The sequence below is a fragment of the Pygoscelis adeliae genome, unplaced genomic scaffold, assembly GCF_000699105.1.
Source record: "Pygoscelis adeliae isolate BGI_AS28 unplaced genomic scaffold, ASM69910v1 Scaffold105, whole genome shotgun sequence".
NCBI classification, from domain to species: Eukaryota; Metazoa; Chordata; class Aves; order Sphenisciformes; family Spheniscidae; genus Pygoscelis; species Pygoscelis adeliae.
Genome location: NW_008824807.1, coordinates 570,612 through 582,592, shown reverse-complemented (window position 1 = coordinate 582,592; position 11,981 = coordinate 570,612). Strand labels below are relative to the sequence as shown.

The following is an 11,981-nucleotide window of genomic DNA, read 5'->3' as shown; positions in this document are numbered from 1 at the left end:
CAAAACACTGGGGGTGCCCATTGGCCTAGGTACTTGCCCATGCTATCCCACACACCCTGCCACTCATAACTATCCAGCCTTGGTGCAGATCTCTGGATTATATTCTTGAATTTCTTATTAACCTTAGACAAAACCGAAACAGTACTTCCAAGAAATACCAATAGAAGTATCTTAACTACCCAAGGATGTTCAAGATACTGAAAAGTTATTGTAATGAAGGAGGAAACATCATAGAAGAAGGTAGTGATGCTGCCATTCTGTATTTCCTCCATAAAAAACCTCTCAGAGGAGGAACTATAATTGCTAATTGTCTCCATGAAGTGGTAGCCGAAGTACAGTAATGACTTCAGTACAAAGCTCAAATACCAGATTAAGCTCGAGGCCAGTGTTTTAATAACAAACCTTCCAGGCAAAACATCACTAATCACTGCAGACCACAGCACACTGCAAAACCCAACACCAATCTTTAACAGGTACAGCAAAAAAAAAAAGCATGATGCAGATCAGATAAACTAATATTGAGAACTGATGAATCAATATTGTGACCTGCAACTGTTAACAGGTATAAATTCCTTAATGCGCTCTGGTTAATCTGTTATTATCTCAAACCCTTTGTGCCCCATGTTGGGTGCCAAAAAGGACTGTCGTGGTTTAACCTCAGCCATCAACTGAGCACCACCCAGCTGCTCGCTCCCTTCTTTTGAGATAAAGACAGTTTAATAATTGAAATAAAATAACAATAATAAAAGAATATACAAAGCAAGTGATGCACGATGCAATTGCTTACCACCAGTGGACCAATGCCCAGTCAGTCCCTGAGCAGCGGCCCCCCCGGCCAGCTTTCCCCAGTTTATGTACTGAGCATGACGTCCCATGGTATGGAATGTCCCTTTGGCCAGTTTGGGTCAGCTGTCCTGGCTGTGCCCCCTCCCAGCTTCTTGTGCCCCTCCAGCCTTCTCAGTCGGTAGAGCATGGGAAGCTGAGAAGTCCTTGACTAGTGTAAGCACTGCTTAGCAACAACTAAAACATCGGTGTGTTATCAGCGTTATTCTTATCCTAAATCCAAACCACAGCACTGTACCAGCTACTAGGAAGAAAATTAACTCTATCCCAGCGGAAACCAGGACAGATAGTTGTTTAAAATTACGCCACTGAATTACTGAAACCGAGCCTGATGGAGCTCATTCAAATGGGATGTCCTTGTGGGTTCTTTAATCGCTTTCATGTATTTTAGACTGCAATTGACTCCGCTGTTCCAAAGCATTTCAAGATTTATTTAATCTTAAAGGGAGACCTTTACTTATTTTTTTGTTGAGATCTGGTATTAGCTCCAGACTCTTTTCAGTTTAAAGCAAACAAAACCCCAACATACTTCATGAGAGAGAATGATCTATGATCTATTCTTTGCAATCAGAGTGCTTTAATTTTTGCTTGTGCTCTGGTCTCCATAAATTTAGTTGATGACCAGAGTAAGAGATCATACTGAAGACACTAAATTCATAGTTTTCCAGAGTCTGAATAAATCAAATATCTGTGTAATAGAGTTTGTTAGCTTCAGCAACCTTACATTATGGCAAGGTGTGATGGCCTGTGGAAGTAGTATAAACTACAAGGGTGGAATTGTTTAGCTATGTAAGCTACTACTTTTATTGGGAGCTAAATTACATTGTCTCTGAGCGATAATCCTCTGTCACTAAGGATATACACACACAGAGACAGGATAGGTCTTTTTTCTTTTTTACAGTTGCTCTGTCATCACCAGTGCTTGCTGTTAAGTGTATAAAAAAACCGGGGTACGTCTAGTGCATTTTATTTCCTTTCGGTTGCATGGTCTCTGCTGTTTGAGCCCTTTCAACTGTGTAGCTTCTTTGCTTCTGCTCTACTGCAGAGCTGCTTCTCTGCTGTTCTTGTCCATGCTTCTATATCAATTAGCTCTTTTTTACTTCTGTGGTCTTTCTGCAGATCACCTTTGCTCATCCTACATATGGAAGTCCTGCTTAATTTTTTTGTCCCATATATATGGCATATTTATGACACTTAGAGGATTATATACTCTAGCTCAGCGTGACACTTTCTGATCCAGTCTCACACATAATTCCCTCTACCCAGCTACTGTCTCAGATAGTTCTTGATTACTCTGGGAGAAGAGGCGAACACCGTTATACTGGGATAGGTGTGTGCAGTTTTGATTACCTGCTAAAGCAAAGAAACTGCATCAGTACAATATGCTGGCTTTGGGGAGAAGGAAACGGGCCCAGGGCAGTACAGAAATCTCCGTGAATGACATAGGTCCTGCAGTGCAGCAGTAATATGGATGCTTCGTAATTTTCATGCTAGTTTATGTTGCTGCCTTCTAGAAAAATGATGCTATTGCAGACTTGTTACAAAAATCCATTAGTAGCATAACCATTTTTATGTATTTACGTTGTTATATCCTTTATATGTAGAACAAATCCACATCTGAGATTTCAGAGTCTGAACCAAAGAAATTTGATAGTACTGGATATGATAAAGATTTAGTAGAAGCTTTGGAAAGAGATATAATTTCTCAGAATCCCAACATTCGATGGTAAGTTTGAATACCAGTCTTTCCGAGTTGTTGTTTCTTTTTCCTGTTATACAATATGACAAGAATTAAGTATTTTAGCATATGCTTACGTATGAAAAGTACCTACAGATTTTCTTCACTCATTAAATAGGCCACTAAACTTCTTGTGTAGTTGAATATTTTTAGAACTTTTTTTTCCATCCATAGATTCATAGAATAGTTTGGGTTGGAAGAGACCTTTAAAGATCAGCTAATCCAACCCCCTGCCATGGGCAGGGATGGCTTTCCCTAGATCAGGTTGCTCAAAGCCCCGTCCAACCTGACCATACAAAGCTTCTCAAACTTTTCTAAGAGTCTTGAAATCAATTTTTGAGATACTCTTTTGCAAAGATTCTAGTGTCTGCCAGTGTCTCTTCATTTAAAAACCTGTTTTGCTACCCAGGGCCGTACCAAGATAGAAAACCAATTGACAAAGAAGTTATGTCAATATAGGAACCCTTTGAAATCTTGCTGGACGTGATGTGACCGCCAGTGTAAAATATAACCACGTGTCAGTACCTTTACATAAAGGCATTAAATATTAAACCTTATACAAAGGTTGTTTTGTGTGCCAAATGTTTCCAAGCTTACGTGATTTTTGTGAGGATTAAATGAGCAAAAATCTTCTGGCAAATAAAGTAGGCTTTAAAAAAAACCTGAGCAATCGCACAAACAACTTTGTATGCATGCAACTGTCATGTATTTTAGTTTATAAAAACTGAAACATATATTTACATATTAATGAATCTTAAATTACAGCTTCAGATTTGAAACTAAGTCTCCATACAGATATGTTTTGAAACCAAAGTATTACTTGGGCACATGCTGTTAAGTGGAGTGCCCTGAGAGTTACCCTCAAGAAAATAAGACCAGCCTATAAGGTATCTAAGAATTAATACATTTGTAACTCTGAAAAAGAATTCTAAAATTCTCTTTAATTCAGCTCCGTTTACTAGTCTTCAGTAAATTGTTCTCATAGCGATGAAAGATGGTGTTCAAGTTTCAGGGACAGCCAACCTCTTGGCAAAAAAAGAAAGCATTATCTGTAACTAGCATAAGTTTAACCAACTGGCCTTATTCTGCTTATTCTTTCTGTGAATAACAACAACAGTGCCCTAGTGAAATAGTTAACATGAAATAGTTAACGTGTCTCTCTTTGCTTTTGCATCCAGCTGGAGTCTACTAGCCAGATGTCAACTGTAGTTGTTGTAGGCTTTTGCCACTAGAATGTAAATAAAACCAACTCATTTCCCTGAATTATGGAAGAGCTGTTACATAACAAGAAGTTTAACTGCATATTGTTTTGAGCTGTGGACTGATTCTTTTGCAGCCTGTCTGAATCTGTCAAACAACTTTCTCTTTTTTTTGTCAGGGATGACATTGCTGATTTAGTAGAAGCCAAAAAGCTGCTTAAGGAAGCTGTAGTTTTACCAATGTGGATGCCGGAGTTTTTTAAGGGAATTAGAAGACCGTGGAAGGTATGAAAAAAATCTGATCCTGTGATCATAAGTAAGATTCTGAGATTGGATCATGGTGGAACAAGAAATTCCAGGTGTTTTACAGTTTATATAAATTCTTTCCACTTTTTAGAAACAAAATCTATGGTAAATAGTACTAACAAAATAAAGATGTCAGCCAGATAAATACACTGTCTGCAGCTATATTGTTGCAAGTAAACAATAGTAATTACTGACATTTGAATAACTTTTCGAGGGAAAGTTTACGTCTAGGATTTTAATATTACACTATTAAACAAGCTGTGAAATTGTCTCTGTTTTGATTCTTGTCCTAAAAGTGGTTCTTCTTCATTTTAATAGGGTGTGCTGATGGTTGGTCCTCCTGGTACTGGAAAGACCCTCCTGGCAAAAGCTGTAGCCACTGAATGCAAGACTACTTTTTTCAATGTTTCTTCTTCCACACTTACCTCAAAATACAGAGGAGAATCTGAGAAACTTGTTCGTCTACTGTTTGAAATGGTGATTGTAGCTTCTGAACATAAATAGTGAGATAATGAAGTAGAATTACTTCTGAAATAATGAAACCTTGCCAAGATGTAGAACTCACAGCATACATAAACAGCTCTCCAAGCTTCAAACTCTTTAGGACCTTCTGATTTGGCCATGTACATTCAAGATCTGGTTATTCCTAAATAGCTTTATAAAAACTGAAAAATGGGGTCGTCTTTATTTTCAGAGTTAGCTTGTTACATTAGAGGTAGCTTGCTATAAACCGATGAATGCTGTAGAACATAATCGAATATAAAACTGGAGATAGAATCTAATTGTTTCTGGGTGAGAACCCTACTCAGGTTGTGCGTGTTTTCTTGTTGTTGTGGGTGGTTTTTTGTTTGTGCTTAAAATAAGTCGACTTCCAAACTGTAGTTGGATTCAGAGCACATAATACTTGAAATTGGCTCAGAACACAGTCTTTTTTTTTTTTTCATGTGTTACCAGGTTTGCATGCAATGTTTCCTAGGGTGCCCAGTACTGAAGGGGGCAGCAGAGTTGCAATTACAGTAGTCAGAAAAGTCAGGAAAGGAAAGATTTTTTTTTTTTTACAATATAGTTTGTTCACATTAAATGAGTTGATATCATGCCTGTTGATCAAAAATGCATATACATAATGGACAGCATCTCAAGTGCTGTAGGACAACAGCTTTTATTATCGCAGATCCTTGTCTTTGACCCCTCTTGTTTTCAGAAAGGTTAGAGTTATTTTGCAGCTGATCTGTCTCTTGGACAGGTTCCGTATCATGGTGTCCTAGCCTAATGTTCATCCTAGCTTTAACTGAGTTCTTATTCAAGCATTCTGTGATGACTTACACATTAGGAATAACATTTATAACTGTGAAAAACTGCCTTTAGCTTATTAAACATTTGTTTATAGCCTTAACAGTTTTAGGACTTTGCCAGAAACTGTTCTGCTCAAATGTTGTTAATGAACGCGCAGCTGCTCTATAGTTGTGTGCAATGGTCAAAGAGAGGGAAGGTTAGGTATTGTTTGATACTTACGAGCTGATTCATTGGGATAAATGTTGCATTACTCAGCTCTGCATATGCTGCTATTTCTTAAATGTGAGTAGACTGCCATTTCAGTTTCTGCTTTATCTTTTGCTTTCTTTAGGCTCGATTTTATGCCCCGACAACCATATTTATTGATGAGATAGACTCTATCTGTAGTCGCAGGGGAACGTCAGAGGAGCATGAAGCTAGCCGACGTGTGAAGGCAGAACTGCTAGTTCAAATGGATGGTAAATAACCTCATCACTGGGAAGTGCTGGACTGGAGGAAACTTGAGGGTGAAAAAAAAACATCAAAACTTCATTCTTCAGAAGCAATTTGTTTGAAAGCCTTACATAAAATTGGGCTAAAAAGATACAAATGCACTATTCCAGCTGTCAATGCGGAAGGAAAGAAGATACCAATTATTTAACAATCTTTTAGCATCTGAGCAATGACCTTATATTACTGACCCAGAATAATGAAGATTCAGTGGAAAATACAAGATTTCAAAACTGCAGAAGAAAAAAGTATTAATTGCTCCTCTCAATCTTTACCTAGCATGTCACTTACTTCTCCAAAGCCAAGGAAAAAAGTGGTTCAAAAGAACTGTCACCTGTTCCAATTTAAACTTCAAAGGCAATCATTACACTTAACTTCTTTGGGATCTCTTTTTTCTCCTAAAGTTTTATAAATAAAAAATGAAGGCAATTTTTTTATAGAAGTGGTTGGGAGAGTTTTCTTTTTAAAACACTGAGTTCATTACAGCTATTTGGCTAATATTTCACAAATCAACAAAGTTTAAAAGTAGGTAACACTGTGCAAAGTTGCTATAGAGGTGCCCTTTTTATACTCTGGTGGGCAGGGAGAAGGAAAGGAGCAACTGAAAAGTGCTGATCTATGGAGTAATTTGTGATAGAATTCCATGAGTCAGAAGAGTTGTACGTTTATTTCTGGTTCTCTGATGTAGATACCTTTTTATGTTTGACTTTACATAGGAGCAGAGCTGTAATACTGTTCTTATAACTCAAGTATGTACATAAGCTAATTTTATTAGTAACAACTAATTTGAAGTCCTTTTACTTGAGCGTTTATAAATGGTGTTTTATATGCAAATTTTCAGGCAGACTAGGTACAACGGCTATTCCACAGCCCAATCCTATGATTACAAGCAAAAACAGTAAATGCAGAGGGTAGCAAGTTTAATGAAATGAACTTCTTCCTATAGCAGCAGTTTCACAGTACTTTAGAGACTGAGGTATTCTCTCTGCTTCTGAGAAGTTGTGATTCAGTCTACCAAATTTAAACATTCACTTCAGCACCTTGTAAGAATACATGTGCGTATGTGAAACGTTTGGCCTGAATTCAGAAGTGAAGAAACTTTGTAAGGGAGTAATGCTGCTTTTGCTTGGCTGTTAGTGAATACTGTTGCGGGGAGGGGGGTGTGTGTGTGTCTGTTTTGTGGTGTGGTGATGGTTTTGGGGGGTGGTTTTGTTTTTCCTCACATGCTGTTACAGGATGTTGACGTGAAAATTCAAATGCTGTGATGGCAGAAATACAAACAACTCTGCTGTAAAAGCATTCCAGCCACGATAGAGAGGAACTTCCTGATCTGAGCAGTGGCCTATGCCACTGCTCCTAATTAAACCGAGTCTCCATTTTTGCTCGCAGGCTGTCACATAGATGAAAAACTGAATTCTATTGCACTTAGTGATTCTGTTGCACTTGGACTCACTAAAGCGCAGTAGAGTAGCTGCTTTAATATTATAGAATTGTGGATATTGTTCTCTCTATACGTGAAATTTCACAAACCATATGTACATTTTACTTCCTCTTTTCTCCAATGCAGGTGTTGGAGGGGCTACTGAAAATGATGATCCTTCCAAGATGGTCATGGTACTTGCTGCTACTAATTTTCCTTGGGATATTGATGAAGCCCTAAGACGGAGACTAGAAAAGAGAATTTACATTCCTTTACCATCAGGTATGAAGTCTTCGGGAGAGGAGTGGTTGAAAAGACTAAAATTTAAACTTTATCAATATTCCTTTAGTTTTGATCACCGAGTTTAAAAATCTAATTGATACATGTATGCAAATTCATTTATGAATTCAGGATCAGGTTAAAGCTAAACACTGAACATTTACCTTTGTAGCAAGTACAGTGTCCTTTTTCCTCATTCGTCCCTCTTCTCCAATTCGTTATTTATTTTCAGAAAGCAAGTTGTATAGACTCAATTTTCTGTTCTTTGATTAGCAAAAGGTAGAGAGGAACTCCTAAGAATAAATCTGCGAGAGCTGGAACTGGCTGATGATGTTGACCTTGCAAATATAGCTGAGAAAATGGAGGGTTATTCAGGTGCGGACATTACCAACGTATGCAGGTACGTTAACATAGCATCATTTGTGTTACTACTGCTACAAACTCTGAGAAAACTGTTTGTAAAGTAACTAATTTACATGATTAAAGTTGTTGGATAAAAACAGACTGTAACTTGTCTTTTATGTACGGCTAAAAGGTGAAATACTGCATTAATATTTACCTAGATTTCCCTTTGATATTTTCATACAATAATGATGAAGAGCAGTTGCAACATAGTAATCCAAACAAGCTATGATTTAGGTAAAATTCCGTGTTCTTTCATGCACACCAAATTCCTTGCATGAGGAATATCCACAGGATGGTAGACTTTAACTTGTAGAGTTGCGGTTTTTCCACTGAGGTCATACTACTACTTCAGCAGAACGTCCATGTGTAAGAGGCGATAGTGGCAGAGGCCAGAATAACTAAAGTAAAAACACAGCATGTTTTTTCCTTCATGGCACAGCAAAGGTATACCATATTGTGTGACAGTACGAGAGCTGTGTACTCAGCACGTTGGCTTTAGTGGTGAGGCTGACTTAAGTTTCCTTCTACCTCCTCCATCTCCCTTCTCCTCACTACTGTTTGCATACAATCATTTGTGGGCCTATCCTATAACCTAGATTGCCGAAATAATCGACTAAAAATACCTTCTAACCCTTCCCCCAATCTTTTCTTTTCTTTCAAAAATTGAAAAGGGAAGGAAAGGACTGATCTGTTAAGAGGCTAATATCAGTCATTTGGTTTACATGTAAAGATTTGCACTGGCACAGTTGCAGCGGTGGCAAATTATGGAATCAGCAGTAAGGGTCAAAGAACCGAAACTTCTTAAGATGCTGTTGTCATGTAATAAGCACCTGTGTAACTACGCTTTCAGGCTTTGGAGGTAGCACTGAAGTGTGGCAGCGCAAGGCTTGAGCTCCAAGTTGTGCCAACACAACTGTTGTGGGGCTGTACTTTGAACAGGGTAAGAGAACTGTTCTGGATTAAAAACATCTCATGCAGATCCATTTCTTGCCTTGATTCCTAATACAGCTCTGCGAACACTTCTCAGCACAACTGAGAGGACAATATGCTGTGCCGCAGGGATGAATGCGAGTGGCCTGGACGCAAAACTGCCACCAAAGGCTCTATCGGCAGGGTCCCTTAAGGCTGAGCTAAGTGTTTGGAAGCTCAGTACTATTTCCTGGGCAAACCTTACACAGTGTCTGGGAAAAGAATGGTATGTTAGTTGCTCTGAGTCAGCGTTGTGCAGATTTGTTTCATTTGTAGGTTTGTGAGATGAATTTGTGGTGGTCTTTTGCTCAGTCTTGGTGTTGGCTGTGCTTCACAAACTCCCTGTGAAGGGAGTTTGTGCCAATAGGTTCATGTTATATGAAAGAGAGTTTACTTGGCCTGCTGCTTTGTGCATTTGAGCTGCAGTTTGTCTCCTCCGGTCTGTTCAGTGTTTGTTATTTGTAATTAATTTTATACTGGATACCAATACACTGGCTTAAAAGTCAGAATACTTGTAATGGTTTTGAGTGAATTTCATCTCTCTCTCTCTCTCTCTCTCTCTCTCTCTCCCCCCCCACACACACACACACTCACACAGATGCGTGCGTGTTGTTGCTTTTTATTTTTTAATTGAAGTCCATTTGTACCAATGCTATTAAAAAAACAAAGCAAAAGCAAACAAATGAACCAAAAAACCCACAAAGAAACACCTGAGTCTTTCATTTGTGGCAGTCTCCTTAGAGATGACCGAGGTGGCAGCAACCAGAAATCCAGACAAACTGGGGTTTGGATGTGCATGGTTTGAAATTAGTAAGAAAGTACTCTCATTAGCCTGTGCATTTACACTTTGTAAATGGTGTCAGGAAAAACAGGTCTTAAAAATCGTTTCATTTACATTGAGACAAAAAGATGTATGGCTGCTTTAAAAGTACTTTTGTGTGGTTCAGACATACAGTATATAAGCGCAGTAAAGTTCAAACTTGTAGACTGTAACAGTCCTTGCTAGTGACACAAGCAAAACTTGAGAAAAAGTGAGCCAAGGACTCTGGTTTGCTCAAATTATTCTCCTACCTTAAAGAATTTGAGGTGAGATCCAAAGTTTGCTGAGCCAGAGTGAAAACCAGTCAGAGATAACCATACAGTTCCTAACAGTCAGCATATAACCATGGAAAATGAAGGTGAAACTTCATTTTTAAAAAGACATTCAGGAAATGTAAGATGCATCTAAACTGCATATTAGATGTGAGTATGAACTGACTTTGAATCGTTGTTTTGAGCAGACTGTGAAGGTTGAAAGGCCTTTGGAGCGGAACTGACCCCCGCTGCGTGTTCCAGTGGGTGGCTGCTTATTTTTTTGAATATAGCTTTGGTGCTTCTCCAGGCACTAAGGGTGCATTTGAGAAAGCACTAAGAGTTGGCGTTGGAATGACTGTCAGCAAAATGACTTTACAGAAGAAAGTGGTGGCAGCTGCGCTTTAATTTTGTGGTTGTGTCTGGCTACTTTAAGGGCACTTACTGTTGGGTTTTTTTTTTTCTTTTTGTAAACTGCTGTCTGGAGGCAAATTAGATGCATGGGATGCTTCCCCCCACCCCACCCCCATTGTGTAACGCTTGCTTTTAGTTCACAAATGCTGATATAACAGTAAAGCATGGTGATATTTGACTAAGATGGAGTTCAACAAGGCGACTTTTTTGGGTTGTTCTGAAATTCTAGTTGTTGTATTATGCATTCGAATTACTAACAATTACTTAGTAAATCCATGAAGTCTGTCAGTTACGCTTTCCTTTGGGGAGAGGGGGTGGAACTGAAACGGAGTATGCCGAAACCATCTTTCTAAATCCTCCTGGAAGACAATGTGTAAGTTTTTCTCTTTGGATTCTCACCTACTAATATGACACTGTGCTATCGCCAGGATTACCCTTCCATCTTTTTCACTGCTAGACAAATTAAGTGGCATTTTCTTACAATGATAAGCTATATAACAATGAATTAGCAGGAACTGTAGTCTTTCAGTGTTACCCGTTTATCACCTCACCAGCTCATCACCTACAAAATTACTTCTGTAATTTAAGAGCGACAGATGTCTAAATGTTGGAAATACTGTTGGAAATCCACATGCAGTCAAACTTGACGCAGGAAGAAAATGACGTGCTTGTAAAGACACTTAATGCTTATTGAGGCCAGAAGTTTGAGGAGCCGTGGGCTGACCAGATTTTGTAGTTTAACGTTTAGCTGTGAATGTACAGGTTGGAGGTAGATACTGTAGACCTCTCTGTCTCTGAAGTGGGATTCCTGTTTGGATCAGGAAACATTCAAAACATTCCAGCCGCTTCTCCTATACGTCAGAGGAGTGAAAGCATTACTTTGCCTTGTTCCTGTTTAAAAATACTATGAACAGCAGCTACGTCATAGGCGTGCAGTGGCATGAGATAAACCAGTTTGTCTTTCCTTCTTTTGCCTAGCCTGTGAATAGTAGCTATTCAAAGATCCAGTGAGGATAAATCCATGTTTGAAAAATATGGATGGCATGGTAGTGTAGGTTGTACAAGCACTTGGAGGTCTTCCCGTAAAAGTTGACAATTCTTTGTTTTATCTTTTTGAATGCAACAGCTTCACTGTGATGCTATGTTGAGCCTTTCAAACGACTGAACTCGCCGTCCTGTGTTGAGTAACATTTTTTTTTGCGTCCTTAATAGAGATGCATCTTTGATGGCTATGAGAAGGCGTATTGAAGGCTTGACACCAGAAGAAATAAGAAATCTTTCCCGAGATGAAATGCACATGCCAACAACTATGGAAGACTTCGAAATAGCTTTGAAGAAAGTTTCTAAATCTGTATCTGCTGCGGACATTGAGAAATATGAGAAATGGATAGGGGAATTTGGATCATGCTGAGTTGTCTTGTCTTGAAGAAGCCACCTTACGTCTTAAAACAGCTTTAGAAGTAATAAGTAGTGTGTCAGTGCACTGCGTGCTCCTTTTAACTTTTGTAATTTAAGAGCAACAGGTGTCTAAATAAATTTCTTTTTTTAAAATGCA

At 38.7% G+C, this 11,981-nt stretch overlaps 1 protein-coding gene across 1 annotated transcript in view; it reads left to right on the top strand.

The window, feature by feature from the left end:
• Window positions 1–11,981, top strand: part of KATNA1 (katanin p60 (ATPase containing) subunit A 1) — a 22,275-nt gene extending 10,294 nt beyond the window's left edge. Inside the window, exons 4-10 of the mRNA XM_009324129.1 lie at window positions 2,448–2,569; window positions 3,960–4,065; window positions 4,405–4,563; window positions 5,711–5,837; window positions 7,436–7,570; window positions 7,841–7,967; window positions 11,639–11,981. Coding sequence (XP_009322404.1) covers window positions 2,448–2,569; window positions 3,960–4,065; window positions 4,405–4,563; window positions 5,711–5,837; window positions 7,436–7,570; window positions 7,841–7,967; window positions 11,639–11,837 — 975 coding nt within the window. The 3' untranslated portion in view covers window positions 11,838–11,981. The remainder of the gene's footprint in view (window positions 1–2,447; window positions 2,570–3,959; window positions 4,066–4,404; window positions 4,564–5,710; window positions 5,838–7,435; window positions 7,571–7,840; window positions 7,968–11,638) is intronic.